Here is an 18,098-nt window from a genome sequence, read left to right as displayed (position 1 = left end):
TGAGAGATTACTTGACGACAAGGTTTTTGCGATATATTGCGCCTTCAAATTTAAAAACACAACAATTATAGATGTAATCAAAGTCGTGAACTAATTTCCGTAGGAGACCCAATAATCGGACCAATTTGCTTAACAAAAATTCCTAATTTTGTGACGCTATCACTCACTAAATAAAATTGAACTATAAACATCATTCATTGTAATTTGCTAGGCATTCCCTTTTTTTGGGCACCCATTAATAATTAAAAATACTACTCCCTATTATATTTGTAGGGTCCTCTCCTAACCCGTTCACCCACAATGTTTTAAGTAGCCTCTTCTTTAGTTGAATAATTAATCATGATCTCCAAGATAAAGCAATTATATTCTCTTTATTTTTTTTCCTTCTTCACATTATCTTTTGTGTTTTGTTAAGAGCATATTTTGGCCTCTTCCTCCTTCGCGATACATCTATACTGACCGGTTTACAATCCTGAATTGATAGATAAATAATTCTGTTATAAATCATGATTTGAATTACAAAAGAATGTTGGGTTACCTCACAAATTAATGATGGGCATTTTTCGGTCCATTAATTTTTTAATCTGAGGAATGGGAAGGGGTTCCAATTTGAACTCTAAGCCAATAGATTATTAACTTATTAACATAATTTGTGATTTTAATTACCAACAATTAAAGTCCGTCTCTTTAGCTTGGTATGAATTTTAAAAAATACAAAGAAATAGTATGAGTGATAAAGTTGTGAATTGTGAATTAGATTCATATATTTTAATTTTACAGTAAATATGATTGAGAATATTAATTTTATAATCAAATTAAATATGAATGAGAATAAGTACATATAATGTGAGACTCATTTACTAAATATAGGTAGCTAGATTATTAGTTAACTACTATTAGTATATATATCGTTGAACATTTTGCCCAATCTAACAGCTTTAGACGAATGTTTCATATTCTTATATGAATATGCAAACAGTTATGCATGACCAAAAAAATTCTCTATTAACTTAACGATATGATAAATTAGCAAGATTGTATCTCGGGATTAAACATATATTATGTTTGGTTTATGAGATTGAATTCACAACTTAATCCTAGATGAATAATCTCATAATCATGTGATAATTAGTCATAGTCACCCCCTCTAACTAGAATAATCTTATAACTTAATTTGTAGATGATCTATCATAAGATGATTAGTTATTGCAACAGAAGCGACACATAAAAAAATAAATTTTCAGAAAATGAATTAGTTATGACAATATAACGACACCTAAGATAATTAATTATGGGCTTATGGCAATCGAACAACACCAAATAAGTCCAACATAAGTCCTTTGTAGTGTCCATTAAGTCAAAGTTTCGGTGCCTCTTTCTTGACGAAGCATAAGATTCTCTCCATCATCAATTTGGCTCCCACATTTTCTTCACCTTTTTGTGCAGTTTCAAAGTTCACTTTTTAAAATTTGGATCTTGTTTCCTTTTTTCTTCTTATCCATGCAAGTACTAAACTAGTTAAACATGTGAAACTAACAACAACACAAAAATTAGGAGATGAAATGAAAAGTTTAAGACATAGTGCTAAAATAAATTATATATCATGCGAAAATGTTTAACAAAATTTTTAAAAAAAATAGAGAAATTTGCATTTGGATTGTAAGTAACATTTTCCCTCCTTTCACACTTGAAAACTTTAGTATGCAGAAAACACGCATAAATGATTGCAATTACACACCTTTTCTTGTGTTTTACTGCCCCATACACTCAGCCAATCACTTGATAGTTGCTACACTTATTCTTTCTTCAATCTCTCTCACCATCTCAAGCTACCTAATTCAACAAGAAATTAATCTCAAAACATGGGCTCTGGAGACAATCTCTTCACTGTTGTGGCAAAGAACATTGATGTTCTTGCTATGTAAGTATCACTTTTCTTTCACAACAAACCTATATTTTTCTCTTTAATTATCTTACAATCTAATAATCGTGGTGCGATCTCGTCAGGCCTCTGGTTTCTCTCGTTTATCCTCTGTAAGTCGCATTTCCCTTTGTTTCCACATCCATTATAGTATAATAGAGTGAACTTCAAAATTAGTCCGTAAATAGAAAAAATATCGCTATAAGTAACTGAAAAAATATCAAAATAGGTCTGTCTTTATTTATGAATTGAAATATTTGGCAGGTATTGTTCGGTGAAGGCCATCGAGACTAAATCGCGCATAGACGATCAGCAATGGCTGACATATTGGGTGCTCTACTCTCTCATCACCTTATTCGAGCTCACATTCTCCAAACTCATCGAGTGGTAAATTGATAAAAGATTTATGATCAAACATTTCTCATCCTAGCTATTTATTTTAATAGAGCTATTATATATACACAATGAATCAGGTTTCCGATCTGGTCTTACGCGAAGCTGGCGGGCGTGTGCTGGCTGGTGCTGCCCTACTTCAACGGTGCAGCTTACGTGTATGACAATTTCATCAGACCTTTCTACAAAAATCCTCAGATTAAAATGTGGTACGTCCCAAGAAAAAAGGATGTGTTTAGCAAGCCAGATGATGTTTTGTCTGCTGCTGAAAAATATATTCAGGAAAATGGACCTGAGGCGTTTGAAAGGCTCATTGCTAGGGTAAATTTTTTTATTTTATTTTATTTTCTTAAATTGGTTGTGTTAGTGTGATTTAATAATCTGATTATTATTTTTGGAGTAGGCTGACAGAGAAGCGAGGAGCAGGAGGAGCAGCTACTCGATCTTCCATGATGATTATGAATATTAATTAATGAGTTGATTTAATTAATTAAGCTTTTTTTAATCTAATTCTGACCGTTGTAATTTGTTGTGTGTGAACTGTGTTCTTTCGCACCTACTTGGTGGTTTTTACATAATTTTGAGTTGTTGCACCATGTATGTTTGGGTTAATTTACTGGAAGTGTTTGTGTAGTTTGTTAATGTGAATTGGAGAGCTGGAGTTTAGAAACTCAACAAGGATATGGATTAATTAATTGCTGACGATATCTGTATTAAAATTGGAATTTAGGAATTCCAATTTATGTTTTAGTTTAGTTTAATTTTATAATTAAATATGACTGATTATTCTCAGTTATGAGTTATGACATATATATAATTTATATTATTGGATTTTAGTTTGTTAATTAATACTCTCGATCAACAAAATAGTCCTAGCTAGGTAGGAGGAACACTGAAATAAAGAAATGCAGGCGAGGATAATGTAAATAGGATAAGACAATTTTTTTTGTGAACGTCCAAAATTTTATTTAATATTTATTATTTATAATTTGCAAACTGTTAATCAATTAATTCTATATTTTTTCTGTTAACTAATCTTGTCTCTCACTAACTCGACTCTTACTCTCGCGCCGCACCACCTCTGCGTTCTCCTCATTCTTGTGCCGCTTCCACATCTGTCTTCCTTCTAGCTCTTCTCTATAATCGAATCGATCGAATAAGCAAATATTATTAAGACTTTCTTTGAATGGGTGGAGTATTTAGTTATTGATGTTCAATTCATGATATTACTCTAGTGTAAATGTTATTTAGGGTGGAATAAAATACTACTAGTACTATATGTTAATTTATGATATCCATTTAATATAAACTAACCATTTATAGCATGTAATATTAATTTTTAAATGTTGTTAAATTACTTGGACTGTTTCTATCATATCGATATGGATTTAAGACCTGATAGAAAAAGAACTTACCATGTGAAAATTTGATAAATGATTATTAATTTTATAGGAAGGATTGGGTCAAAACCAACCGCATGAAATTGGGCCTTGACCTGAGTACAATATATAAACATTAACTTAATTACTCTATATACTACTATTAATTTAATTACATTGACGCACTTTTCAATTTTTCATATATGTGTGAAGATAGTATTGTCGTATTTGAAAGGAAATAGTGGAAAATATTCCTAATTGCAAGGAGCATCTCAGATTATTTAAAATAAAACATAAAAACTACCAACAAAATACTCCCTCTGTCCACGAATAAAAGTCCCGTTTTTCTATTTTAGTCCGTCCGCGAATAGGAGTTTTGGTTCACTTTTACCATAAATGGTAATAGGGTCTCACCTTCCACTAATTCATTCTATTCACATTTCATTTAAAACTAATAAATACAAATGACTCTTATTCCACTAACTTTTTTTTCACCCATTTTTCTTAAAACCCGTGTCGTCCATAAATGGGACTTCTAATGGCGGACGGAGGGAGTACCTATATGTAGGCCTGTCAAAATGGATATTGGGTATTGGATACCCGATATCCGAACCCGAAAAAATCGGATAATTGGATACCCAAAACCCGATTTTTCGGGTATCGGATCGGGATCGGATAGTAAGAATTTTGGGTTATCGGGTATTGGGTTACCCGATCGGATATCGGGTATACCCGAATTATCCGATTTTTTAAAAAAATTAAAAAAATTATGTTTTTATTATAAATAAATATAATTAATTTCTTAACTATATTTTAATTAATACTTAATACTTTAATTAATACTTAAGAGTTAGCGTTTAATATATGTAATTTAATTTTTTAATTATATTTTAATTTCATTGACATGTAATATTTTGAATTTTGAATCTTTGATGATGTTATTTTTAGATCTAGATTCTTATGAATGATTGAATTGTGATGTTTATAAGGGATGAATGTTTAAACTTATGAATTTTGATGGTTATTGACTTATTGTAGATGGATGAAAGATGTTAATATGTAGTAAGTATAACTTATGAATTTTATATTGTTCAAAGTTTGTAGTTATTTCTTTTAAATTAGAACTACTATAAGAATTAGTATTTCTAAAAATTAGAACTACTTCAATATTGTATTAAATTCGAATTAAATAATATTAAATAAATTCTAAAAGTTTGTAATTAATTTTCAAAAATAAAAAAAATTACAATCGGGACTGGATACCCGATTTTTCGGGACTGGATACCCGAGTCGGGTATCCGGGTACCCGAAATCAAATTCGGGTCGGGTATCGGGTATTGGATTTTGGGAATTTCGGGATCGGGTACCCGAAAATTTCGGATCGAGTATCCGCGGGTACCCAATTTGACAGGCCTACCTATATGTATGCTACTACTACTATTATAATAACAATTCGTCATTTATGCAATCTTTGGTCATTAAATATGAACAAGCAACTTATTTATATTTAATTTAAACACCAAACTAAAAATATACTTATTATTTTTTTACTTATAAAAAAGAATAATATTATAAATTTTTTAATAAATTATTAATTAAAAAAAATAATATTATATTATTATATTTATTATTACAATTGATAGTTTAAATATGGATTATCCATCATAATATATAATAATATAATTATAGTTACATGGAGTATTATAGTACAATACTCATGTATTATAATAATAAATATAATAATTATAATATTTACGGATATTATAATTGAATAAATTTTATAAACTAAAATTGCATTATGACTCTATTGATTAATTGTTAATTTATAAAATAAAATAGTTATTATTTATTATAAGATTTATATTATATAATTATATTTTAAATATTTAATAAATTATTACTATTATGAATTATTATAAAATATAGTTATAATTATGATAATTTTAATTATAGTTATTTATTATAGTGAAATTAAGTATGATTTATAATTTTAAATTATTTTAAAAACATTGTAATTATTATTATTATTGTTATTATTATTATATTATTATTAATAAAATTATACTATATTGCTTAAATATGTAAGAATCCTAAAACTGGGAAAAAGAATACCTAAGAAAAGTTAGAACTTTCCTTGTTCTCAGATTCCGATTACTTTCTCAGTTTGATAAAAAACCGAAACAAACACACGAATTTAAAATTTAAGGAATCAGATTACTTTCCCAGACATAATCCTGCCAACCAAACATGGTCTTGCTTTTTTTCATTTCGATAGGAATATTTAACATAGAAACAAATAGCAGTTGACCAAACCTAGTAGAATGTATCCACACCCAACTTAACCAAAATGAGTTGTTATCTTATTTTTTAGGGAACTACAATTAGGTGTTAAAACAATTCATATTTTAGAGAAAAAACAAATCACTCGTAACTCGCAACCATATTCCAATTAATTTTGACCAAGTAAAACTATATCACACTCAATCCAAAACATGTCTATCAGTCTATGATTGGATCCATAAATAACGTGCCATCACCAATAAATTTCATAATACTCATTTAGTTTTATTTTTAAAATTATAGTACTAGTAACAAATTTATTTAGAGCAGACAGAGCATGACCTACAATGGAAACAAAGTGCAAAAATTGAAGGTGTTGTATCGGGATAATGAATTGCTTTTTTTGGCTTTATTTGTCAAAGACAATAAAGAGAGTAACGAAAATGACAAAAGTGAATCCATCTCAATCATCGAATCCAAGTTACAAACTGATTTTCAGACTTTTCAGTTGCTGACATGGCTGTTTCGCGGAAAAATAGGAATTCTTGAGATTTAGAAATGCAGGGCAGAGAGATAATTGAACACGAATGTATGTATGCACGTTTGTTTGAGGGTTCTCGCCCTGAAAATTCAACACTTTCCAAATCCCATAATTCCCTTCTCACAAAAAAAAAAAACCCTTTTCATTTCAAGAAATCTCCTAAATTGTTTCTTGATTTAATTTGATTTGAGCTCATCACACAAGAAAACCCCACCACCCCTTATTCTTTTCTTCTGTAACGCCTACAACAATTTTGGGTTTCACTGCAGAAGAAATACACTCGTTCGCCGTTGTGATTTTATGCATGGCTGCAAATCGTGATATGAATCAAGAAAATACTTGTTTAGAGCTGCATTTCAAGAAGAGGGAATTTTGATTTTGAGGGGCTTTTTTTTTGGTGTGTTGGATTGATTGTGTAGATGAGGAAATTGGATTGTGATGGAGCAGAATAGGTGGAACAGCACATTATTTTGTGATAATTCAAATGGGTTTTGGTCTAAATGGACTGTTACACATAGTTACATTGGAACGTGAATGGCTGATTTGCAGAGGCTTAGTGTTGTTGAAAGAGACATTGATCAGGTATGTAATAATTGTGTTTATGAGATTGTTGCAAGTTTGTGTGAAATTATATTGGAAAAGTGTTTTCTTTTTAGGCCATTACATCTCTAAAGAAAGGAGCACACTTGTTGAAGTATGGTCGGAGAGGGAAGCCAAAGTTCTGTCCTTTTCGACTTTCCACAGTGAGCTACTTTCCTTGATTATTGTACATTTGTTCATATGAATTTGGTGAAGATGAGGTATGTTGTTGCTTTCTGTGGTAATCATAATATATGAAGGCTGCTTGTCATTGCAAGTCTAGTTGCATTTAGGCCGTTGAGTCGGATTATATTGATCTTCTAATTGGCATTTAATCATGTTTATTCAGTCAAGCTGAGTCTGAGTATATTTCAGGATGAGTCTACCTTGATATGGTATTATGGAAAAGACGAGAAACACCTTGATCTACGCAATGTTTCCCGGATAATTCCCGGGCAGAGGACTGTAAGTACGACCGTAGTATTTCTCTACTCTTATAACTCATGTGCAGAATGTGGAGCATTTAAGTTTGTTCAACCCAAATGAACTAATCTGTTTTCTAGTTATAACTTATTGTGAACTAATCTACATTTTTCTCTTTGCAGGCAGTATTTCAGCGGTATCCTCGGCCAGAGAAGGAATACCAATCCTTTTCTCTGATATATAATGACAGATCCTTGGATTTGGTGAGTTTCAGGTTGTTATCTTGTCACATGTAGAAACCATGCATAGTTTCATTGGGTTGTTGATTGTTCTCTTGATGCTAAGCATTTGATGAGGGTAATTATTTATACAGATGTTGTTTCAAATTCTACAGATATGTAAAGACAAGGACGAAGCTGAGGTTTGGTTTGTTGGTTTAAAAGCTCTAATTGAGCGTGGTAGCCACAGGAAAGTAAGAAACGAAGCAAGGAGCGACACTGCATCATCTGAAAGTCCTCGCATTTGGAGGGTTTCTCGATCAAGTTCATTTGTGAGCTCCATTTTCCACCTCTTGTGTTCCATCTGCTCATTCTTTGTCCTTATCTAATTGCTCTCCATTTTCATTGATTTAGTTGGCTCAGGATATGAGCGAGCACCACCAACGATTGGATAGCACACCTCAGAGCAGATTAGGAAAAGTATTTGCTGAGGTTTTGTCATTCACTGGTTCAAGCAAGAATCACCTATTTGCTGAGTCTCCTGCGCATTGTTTCACTCCGCATTCAGCTGGAGCCGCAGAAAACACAAATGCCCGAACTTCTGGGAGTGAAACAATCAGGGTGAGCCTCTCTAGTGCTCTAAGTTCATCGAGTCAAGGTTCGTATAATGAGGATTTTGATAACTTGGGTGATGTTTTCATCTGGGGAGAAGGCACTGGAAACGGAGTAATGGGAGGCGGTCTTACTAAAATTAAAGAATCGTTTATTAAAAAAAGTGATGCTCTAGTTCCCAAGGCCTTGGATTCGACAGGGGTACTTGATGTGCAAAGCATTGCTTGTGGGCAGAGACACGCCATTTTAGTCACAAAACAAGGGGAGGCGTACAGCTGGGGTGAGGAGGCTGGAGGGAGACTGGGGCATGGCATGGAAACAGACATTTTCCACCCAAAGCTCATTGAAGTTTTTAATGGGAAGACCATTGAAATGGTAGCATGTGGCGATTATCATACCTGTGCAGTTACACATTCGGGCGACCTCTACACTTGGGGTGATGGATCTTCTGGATGTGGCTTGCTTGGGCATGGAACTGATGTGAGTCACTGGATCCCCAAACGGGTCAATGGCCCTACAGACGGCTTCCAAATCACATTCGTCTCGTGTGGACCTTGGCATACGGCTCTCCTTACCTCAACCGGCCACATGTTTACATTTGGAGATGGAACCTTTGGTGCATTAGGCCATGGTGATCGTAGTGGAACCAGCATTCCACGAGAAGTGGAAGCTTTGAAGGGACTACATGCGCAGCACGTTGCTTGTGGTGTATGGCACACTGCAGCTGTGGTTAAACTAGTATATAAATCTTCCACCTCAGGGCAAGGGCTGTACAGTTCCTCCGCTGGAAAGCTTTACACGTGGGGGGACGGAGAATACGGGCAGCTAGGGCATGGTGATGATAAACCAAGGCTGGTTCCCGAACGCATATCTTCGTTGGTTGACACTGATTTTTCTCAGGTAGCATGTGGGAACAAGCTCACTGTTGCTCTTACGACCTCAGGAAACGTATACACCATGGGAAAAGATGGAAAGGCTCCAACTTGTATAAAAGGTAGCATTGCAAACTGTTGCGTGGAAGAGATTGCATGTGGCTCACATCACATTGCTGTTTTGACGTCGAAAGCAGAGGTTTACACATGGGGTAAAGGTGCTAATGGCCAACTCGGGCATGGAGACAACGAAGACAGGAACACACCCACACTTGTCTCCTTCTTGAAGGAGAAGCATGTGAAAAGCATAGTGTGTGGCTCGAATTTCACTGCTGTTATATGCCTTCATAAATGGATATCCAGTGCAGATATCTCTGTCTGCTCTGGCTGTCATAACCCTTTCAGTTTCATGCGGAAACGCCACAACTGTTACAACTGTGGGCTTGGCATCTGCACAGCTTGCAGCACTAGGAAGTCAGTTAAAGCCTCGTTAGCTCCCAGTATGAACAAGCCATATCGCGTTTGTGATGATTGTTTCACCAAATTACAGAAGACTTCAGATCATGCATCTGTTCCCCGCGTTCCTTATGTCAAAAGTGTGAGTACGTTACATAAGGCCAGTGATATCCCCGAACCTGGGATTCCCCGTTTGCCAGCAAGTATGTCCCGACTATCATTTACCGAGTCACTCAAGTATGACAGGACGTCCTCGTTCAGTGTGAAGCCTGAATCAGCTGATAACCGCATGTTTCCTCTTCGGAATGGGAATATGCCGAGGCCCAGCACTTCTTCAAAATCGCCATCTAGCCCCTACGGCTCTTCACCGGGCTCTCTCTCATTTATCGTGCATGATTCTAGAGTATTTTCTCAGTCACCTTCTCCAGTACTAGGGAAGAGGTCATCGACCCCATCACCCTCTCCATCATTCTCATTTCGAACACTTGAAGCAACTCCCGATGAATTAAAGAGTAGCAATGATATCCTAAGCATGGAGCTCAAAGATTTAAGGCAACAGGTAAGCTTCTTACTCCTTATGAGCATCGAATTTTGAATTGAAACTGTGGATTTGGTGCATGTTTCGTGTATTCTTATGGCTTTCAATTTAGTCCAACCGATCAACAAGAAATCGTTTTGCAATGATATCAACTGTTTTTTGTTTTTGTTTTTTTTTAAACTTTGGTCACTATAATTTGTCTTGATATGGATTTTAGGTGGATAAACTTTCAACCAAATCCCAGTCTCTAGAATCTGAACTTGAAAGAAAATCAGAGCAACTGAAGGAGGTGACTGCACGGGCAGCCGATGAAGCTGAAAAAAGCCAGGCTGCGAAAGAAGTGATCAAGTCACTGACTGCTCAGGTTGGTTTTCACTATGTAGTAGTAGATATGAATCTACTGATAAAATATCAATTTCTCTCTTTTTCTTATATCATTTCTATAGAGTCTAATGAAACTGAGAATCCAAATCGCGAGCAGTTAAAAGATATGGCCGAGAGAGGACCAAAGAAACAAGGGTGCAGCCATAGTGATGAGCAGATAAGCAATGACTCTAATGGTCCATCCAACGGGAGCGTTGTGACTGTCAAAACCTCTCCAAAGAACGAGCCTAGTGGCAGTTCGTCTGCACCACTGTCCAATGGTACTGAAGCCCAGTCACAGAAATCAGAGCGGACTATACAAGACGAGCCTGGCGTGTACATAACTCTTGCCCCGTTGCAGAACGGAACCAATGAACTCAGACGAGTTCGATTCAGGTAGTTTTTCATGATGATTTTCGGTTGAACTATTGAGGAATGATACGCTGAACATTTATGGTGTGCTCTACAGTAGGAAACAGTACACAGAGGAACAAGCAGAGAAGTGGTGGGCTGAAAACGAGACGAGGCTATGCAAGCAACACAACATAAGAACGACGTAGTATCTTGATCACAAGCAGCCTTTATGTTAGCTTGCTAAAACCATTAGAAAACATGACAAGTACACCAGGTTTTGTAATGTCTAGATTTTGGGTGTCTGAGTTTGTGCAGCTTTGCTAGTGTAGTAGCACTAAATGAGAATCAAGATTTTTTCAATGTTTATAACAATTCAAGGAGGCTTTTATTTGGTAGTATCGTTTTTAGCATAAAATAAGTAGAGGCAAAAGTAAAATAATTTTATTAGAAGAGCAGATTCAATTAGCTATTGATCAAGCATTGACTTTGACAGCCTTCACAAAGACAGTAGCTTTTGCCATTCCTCCTTCTTCACCACAGATTCCTCCTTCTTCACCGGCTGCACGATGCATGTATGAACAGGGCTGACACTCGGCCTCCTAATCGGGTTTGAGCACAAGTACACGTTGTCGACTCCAGCACATCCACTGCAGCAGTTCCTCGTATCCATTTTCTTGAATTTTAGTACTTTCTTCTCTTCAATTAAGCAGGGGATTTTGAATTCATGTTTGATCCTTGGAGGAATTTTGAGTCTTTCTCACATTGAATGCCTCATTCAGTACTAGAAACTAGAAAGGCATCCAAGCATAAATTTGGACTCGTTGGCCTCCTGCCGTTTCTATAATAAGTAATACTCCCTCAGTCCCATAAAAATTGAGACAAAACTTTTGGGCGCGAAGGTTAAGAATTTATATTTATATTAGATAAATAAGAGAGATGAAAAAACTAGGAAAAACAAGATAGAGTAAAGTAAATGATGGAATAAAAAAAGAATAACTAAATGTTTTGTCTTTTGTTAAAAAAGAAAATGACTCAACTTTGTTGAGACGGACTAAAAAGAAATACGACTCAATTTTTTTGAGACGGAGAGAGTACCTATTAAAACTTGTGTAAGTATTGAATAAATACGTACTTTGAAGGCTAGTGCTCTAATATTAAGGATTTCGAAGGTATACAAAACAAAGTTTTAATCTAAATCATAAAAACTAGTAATATTTTTTTTATCTAAATATAATTTTTTTTGGGCACGGAGATTAAGAAATACTAATATAAGTATGTTAAGTTTTTATTGGCCATACTCGAGGATTGTTTATTGCGAAGTTGATTTTTATTGGCCATACTCGAGGATTGTTTAGGATGATGTTATTGATTATTGCATAATTTATAGATTTTGATGTTTGGTGGTATTTGAATAACCATAACTTGAGTCTAATGGAAGTGAATAGGTTTTGTTAGAAAACATGTTTTAATTGGATTGCACAAATTGAAATTTCTATATTGCCTTGAAAAGTATTTCATGAGTTATTTACAAACTATAGATGCTAGCTAGTAGTACTATAGATTCAAATAATTCACGAAAAGATAAGAAGAGACACGTGTATATGAATGAGATGAAAGAGACATGTACATGTAAGCTATAAAAGAATATCACCATCTTGCTTCTTCTACATATACTATAACTTTCCGTAAATGCATTTAACCACGTGATGAAACCAAATGTGACAAATTCACAAATGAGCTTAAATTATGTATGCTTTCACTTCATTAGTTCATTTTCTTTGACTGCAAACTAGGTAGTTCTATATAAATGGTCATCTCAAGACTTTCACTAGGAAATATCTCAACATTCATCAGCAAAGCTGCTTATAATTTTATACATACACATATATATAATATGCTTATTAATAAGAAAAAATATGGATCGACTCAAAATTAGACACAAATGAAAGAGTTCATAATTGATGTCCTATTATGCCACTAGTGTAGTAGTTCTAAAGACAAAATTCACCACGTCTTATCTTTTGTCCACTTATAATATATAAATAACACTGAGTTTTTTTTCTCTATTTTAATGGGATGGAGAAGTATAGTTTAAGAAAATGATTAAAATTACTAGTAATATAATTGGAGTTCTGAATTTGTGGCCAAATCTTTGAATTAGATTTGGGCCGTTACAAGAGCCCACAAACATGTATAGAAGGCCATCATTTCAGAGTAATTGAATTCCATTAGGGTTTGGCCCATAAAAGAGGCTATATAAACGGCCAGGAGATCTTCTGCCTAAACCCTAGACTTCCAATTGAAATTTCGATCAGCAGATCGGAGTGAGGGCGTCCGCAGCGGGATACGATGGTGCACGTTTCCTTTTACCGCAACTGTAAGTTGATGTTGTTTCTTCTCCCATACACTTACTATCACTGCAAATTTTCTGATTTGGTAACGCCTGGATGTTTCTTCCTACATTTGTTTATTCTACATTTTGACTGATTTTTTACAATTCGGTTTCTGTTTCTCTTCTTATGCTGCAATCTGCTGTATTAAAGATTTCATCGATGTATGCAATGTGATTTTTTATTGCGGATTGTGGGAAGATGTTATTTTAATATTGATTCACTGTCATCTGATTAATTTTTGCACCCTTGAAAAAATATTGTTGGTGTATTAGGATTCATCCGTCTTCCGAACTTTAATCGACCTGTTTATGAAACCAGATTGCCTGCTGTTTACCTGCTCTATGTGTAAGACCTACAGTAATCTACAATACTAGCAAAGATGTAGTTTTTAGTGCCTTACCTGTTTATATGAGTAAATCCTGATGTGAGGCAGTAACCACCAGTAAACTTGAATTGCTCATACATGAAAAGCCTTGTATTTCTACAATTGGATTAATGTGTAAACTTGAATTGCTCATACATGAAAAGCCTTGTATTTCTACAATTGGATTAATGTTATGCACTATCATGCTTCAGCTAATGCCATAATTAAATGTGATGCTTATAGATGGAAAGACTTTTAAGAAGCCCCGTCGTCCCTATGAAAAGGAGCGGTTGGATGCTGAGTTGAAACTTGTTGGAGAATACGGTCTTAGGTGTAAGAGGGAGCTGTGGAGGGTTCAGTATGCTTTGAGCCGTATCAGGAACAATGCTAGAAATCTGTTGACCCTTGATGAGAAGGACCCTCGTCGTATTTTTGAGGGTGAAGCTCTTTTGAGGAGGATGAACAGGTATGGCCTCCTCGATGAGAGCCAGAACAAGCTTGATTATGTCTTGTCTCTCACCGTTGAGAACTTTCTTGAGCGCCGTCTGCAAACTCTTGTCTTTAAGGCGGGTATGGCCAAGTCCATCCATCATGCCAGAGTTCTTATCAGGCAGAGGCATATAAGGTAGACATGATAATATAATTTCAAACACTTCCCTACACATTCAGTTCATGTTGATATCTTCTGCATGAATATCTTATTTCATTTGCTTATTTGAATTTATTTCCATGTGGTCTTTGGCATTTTTGATCTAGCTCTTTCCCTATGTCTTGTATATTCTTTGACATTGCCTTTGTATGGCATTTTAGTTGATTTTCAGTTATGTTGGTGACATACCCTTCATAGCTAAAGTATTGTTTAAACTACTCTGCTTTGCCAATTTCTGTTGATTCATTTCTAACCCCAAACCACTCACTATTTGTTATTGGAAAGTCTGCAGTAGAAACATTGTAAATCATGTGTTTCACTGAATTCATGTTATTTACTTGTGCAGAGTTGGAAGGCAAGTTGTTAATGTGGCTTCATTCCTTGTGAGGGTTGATTCCCAGAAGCACATTGATTTCTCTCTCACAAGTCCATTTGGCGGTGGCAGACCTGGAAGAGTGAAGCGAAAGAACCAGAAGGCAGCTGCAAAGAAGGCCTCTGGGGGTGATGGAGATGAGGATGATGAGGAGTGAGATTTAATATCTTATCTATTTTGCAAACTCCATCTGTGTTATTTTTGCATGAGATATTCTGATTCACGGTTGCTTAAGTTTTGGCATATTTTTATCTTGTTATAGAAGACATGTTTTTAAACCGCTGATGGGGATTCGATGTCATTTCAAATGCTCCTCCTGTTTTATTGTTGTTATTTATCACAGCTATATTTCATATGGGAATATGTTAATTTTTGTTAAATTTGATGTAAATTTATGGGCAATTATTAGTCTCCACTATAATATCGGTGATGCATAAAAAATATGGTCCTATAATACTTGAAAATCAGCGCTTTGCTCTTATATAATCGGCCCATTAACAATTCTTGAGCTTTCCGGGCTCTAAACATAACCCTATCACAAAATTTTCTAACTATTCACATTTTGATAAAATTCTAGATTTGGAAGAAAAAATGATACAAGCCCAAGTTGATAAATTAACTTTCTAAAAATGCTCTGGTAACACCCAATTTTTACATCATTCCGCTGTATATACCTCTCGAGATGATCTAACTTCTAATATTCACCCTAATGTAACAATAGTTTTCATAACAACTAAGTATTTATAGTGCAAAGAGATGAGGTATCAAATTCGAACAAGAGGTATGGTGCAAAGCTGTTTTTATGGGATTGAATACGGGTATCCCGACCTGAAAAACCGGGTAGCCAAACCTAAAAATCATCTAAATGTCTATCCAAAACTCGACCTGATATATTTTCGGGTACTCCAATACCCGCCTCGGGTATCCATACCCGACGTATCGGGTACCCAAATACCCGACTCTTTACATGTATTAATAACTAAATAAAAAAATTCAAATTTTATATATTAATATAAATATAGAAATATTTAAATTGACTAATATCTTTAATGTCGCATTTATTTTGTGGTATAAAACTATAAAAAGGGGTCACTTTTATTTTAAAGTATATGATTATATTGATGAGGATTGGTTATGCAATATGTAAGTAAAATAATAAAAATTATGCATTTAATTAAATTGTAGAAGCAATACGTAAAACTTGAGAGTTTGGAGAAGCCGTGACCTAGAGTAAGAGAGATTGATTTATTTATATAAGTTTAGAGAAAGTTAATTTAGTAAGTCGTAATTAGTAAATAAATTAGCCTAACTCTTGAAGCCTAGAATGGCTAAACCTAATTTAAAAACTATTTTAAATAATAAATTGGATATTCGGGTAATATCCGATACCCATTCGGGTTACCCAATACCCGATTTATCTTAAATTTCAATATCTAATCCCATACCCGATTCCCATAAAATTGGATATTGAGTATCCAATATCCGGCGGATATCGGGTGGGTACGGGTAAACCCAATACCCAATATCCATATTCCCACCCCTAGATTACATAATTAAAATCGAGAAAATTTAAAGCAAGATTTGGACGTGTTCGACTGAATCTTAAATTTATAGACACCAATTTAGACGAGTGAATTATGACTTATTTTGGGATGTTATTCTTTTTCCGAAGCTTTATCAATAACATTTGAAATTTGTTTGAAAAGTATGTTTGGAATTGACGTGCGATAGTAGTACTAGCTAAACGTCTAATTTTGGTTTGGGAAATACTATATGGCCACATTATGGCCAGCCATAATCTGGTTTAATTGTAAAAAAAAACCGATTAACTTAACATTTCCGGTTTAGTTAGTAATTGATTTTACTTTTATATCCTTTTCATAATTAGAGAGGTAAATTTGGCGCTCTTTCCTCTTCTCTATTTCATATCCCGCCGAATTAGTTTCACTCTCCCATATATGGAGCCATGTTTAGTATCTCTCTCATCTCTACAAAATATCGATGAAGCAGCGCCGATTGAAAATATATGTAACCCTCGCCCATTTTTAGTTTCTCTTTCCCACAAAAATATGAAAAAAAAAGTTCTCCAATTTGCAAATCGGCCACTGAGATTGAAAAAGGAAATATGCAGCAACTCTCAGTCACCCAGTTACATTTTTTTGAATAGGGTTCGTAGCAAAAAACCCGATTTGCATTGTTTAGACAAAATTTGAATCGGTGGAGAAGTTGTCGAGAAAGAGTAGACAATGTTGATGTTTTGACTGAAATTCACAATCGATACAGTGGCGATGATATTTTTGGTTTTCTATAAAATTTGGATGAATTTCTTAAATGTTTTTATATGAATGTATTTTTGATTTTGTGTAAATTTTGGTTATTGTTTTTGGTTAGATTCATTGTAAGATAAAGTAGAATAGATTTATATTGACACGAGCACATTATATGTTTGGTAAAATGTCAGAATGAGTTTATTATTGTTGCTCTACTTATTGGCTTATTGCAACTGCCTTTTGTTGATCTCCAAAGTATTCCATCAGGGTCATGCCTTCTCCTTGTCATACAGCAATAGAAAAGACCAACAGAAAAGAAATCTTAATGATATGACAAACAGCAATCAGAATTACCATGCAAAATGTAGCAGAAACTTATGTCCAGTTCTGACCAAGCCCGAAGATAACACTAAGGTTCTGTCAGGAGTATAACAAATTACACTTAATTGCAGTTATCAGTTTTAATTGAGGTCGCCGGCTCTAACATTACTATGGAGGCAAGAATGTGAGATAGAAACCATATAAGCTGAAACATCAACCAGCCATTTCTACAAATCATCCACCAAATTTCTGACACACTAACTCATCCACACATTGAACTCAGTGTTTCTGCTGCTAGCATATGATGTATCTCAACTATGCCTGCCTTATTTAACACAAAATAAACCAAGATTCTGTCTCTGCTGTACATGTTAAAGATACACAAAATAACACAAAATTCTCTAGGATCCAAAGCAAGTTAGTGCAGATTTGCAGCTTTACCAGTGACAAAATCCACATAGATAAATTTGCAAGTTTGAAAATTTCATGTTTACTCGAATAATCATCATAAATATGTCCTACAAAACAAATAATCTAGATAACCCTTCAAGGATAAATAGGTCCTACAAAACACAAAACATAAATGAAGAATGAAAAATGAAAAATTCCATGCTACTGCCATATCTTGCTCAAAGCAGTACACAAGCTAATAATATGAAGAAACACTAAGTCACAAAGCAGTACTAAGACCTGACATCTCCTACGTTGGCCCGACCACGACCTTTTCTGTTTTCAGCTGGATTTTTAAACTGAGCGGTCTTTGGCCTTCCTTTGCGAGTGACAGCAACAGGATCTAAAA

At 34.6% G+C, this 18,098-nt stretch overlaps 3 protein-coding genes across 4 annotated transcripts; all 3 read left to right on the top strand.

Annotated features, from left to right (window-relative positions):
• Positions 1 to 1,754: 1,754 nt before the first annotated feature.
• Positions 1,755 to 3,005, top strand: LOC125208422 (HVA22-like protein a). The gene is made up of 5 exons (XM_048108027.1): positions 1,755 to 1,921; positions 2,008 to 2,034; positions 2,186 to 2,308; positions 2,395 to 2,635; positions 2,718 to 3,005. The coding sequence occupies exons 1-5, from the start codon at positions 1,863 to 1,865 to the stop codon at positions 2,781 to 2,783; spliced, it is 516 nt and encodes a 171-aa protein (XP_047963984.1). The 5' UTR covers positions 1,755 to 1,862; the 3' UTR covers positions 2,784 to 3,005.
• A 3,622-nt stretch (positions 3,006 to 6,627) lies between these two features.
• Positions 6,628 to 11,327, top strand: LOC125204600 (PH, RCC1 and FYVE domains-containing protein 1-like). 2 transcript variants are annotated; one of them, XM_048103304.1, is made up of 9 exons: positions 6,628 to 7,096; positions 7,171 to 7,257; positions 7,469 to 7,558; positions 7,699 to 7,779; positions 7,911 to 8,066; positions 8,149 to 10,233; positions 10,430 to 10,576; positions 10,694 to 10,971; positions 11,048 to 11,327. In XM_048103304.1, exons 1-9 carry the CDS (start codon positions 7,049 to 7,051, stop codon positions 11,133 to 11,135), a joined length of 3,060 nt encoding a protein of 1,019 aa, XP_047959261.1. In that variant the 5' UTR covers positions 6,628 to 7,048; the 3' UTR covers positions 11,136 to 11,327. The 2 variants fall into 2 exon arrangements, with proteins under 2 accessions (XP_047959261.1, XP_047959260.1); XM_048103303.1 differs by having other exon boundaries at positions 11,045 to 11,327.
• A 1,841-nt stretch (positions 11,328 to 13,168) lies between these two features.
• Positions 13,169 to 15,063, top strand: LOC125207703 (40S ribosomal protein S9-2-like). Its single transcript, XM_048107160.1, has 3 exons — positions 13,169 to 13,306; positions 13,930 to 14,311; positions 14,682 to 15,063. Exons 1-3 carry the CDS (start codon positions 13,279 to 13,281, stop codon positions 14,863 to 14,865), a joined length of 594 nt encoding a protein of 197 aa, XP_047963117.1. The 5' UTR covers positions 13,169 to 13,278; the 3' UTR covers positions 14,866 to 15,063.
• The last annotated feature ends 3,035 nt before the right edge of the window (positions 15,064 to 18,098 follow it).

This window comes from Salvia hispanica, chromosome 2 (genome assembly GCF_023119035.1).
Source record: "Salvia hispanica cultivar TCC Black 2014 chromosome 2, UniMelb_Shisp_WGS_1.0, whole genome shotgun sequence".
NCBI classification, from domain to species: Eukaryota; Viridiplantae; Streptophyta; class Magnoliopsida; order Lamiales; family Lamiaceae; genus Salvia; species Salvia hispanica.
The sequence above is the reverse complement of the archived record's forward strand: the minus strand, read 5'-3'. Positions and strand labels throughout refer to the sequence as shown.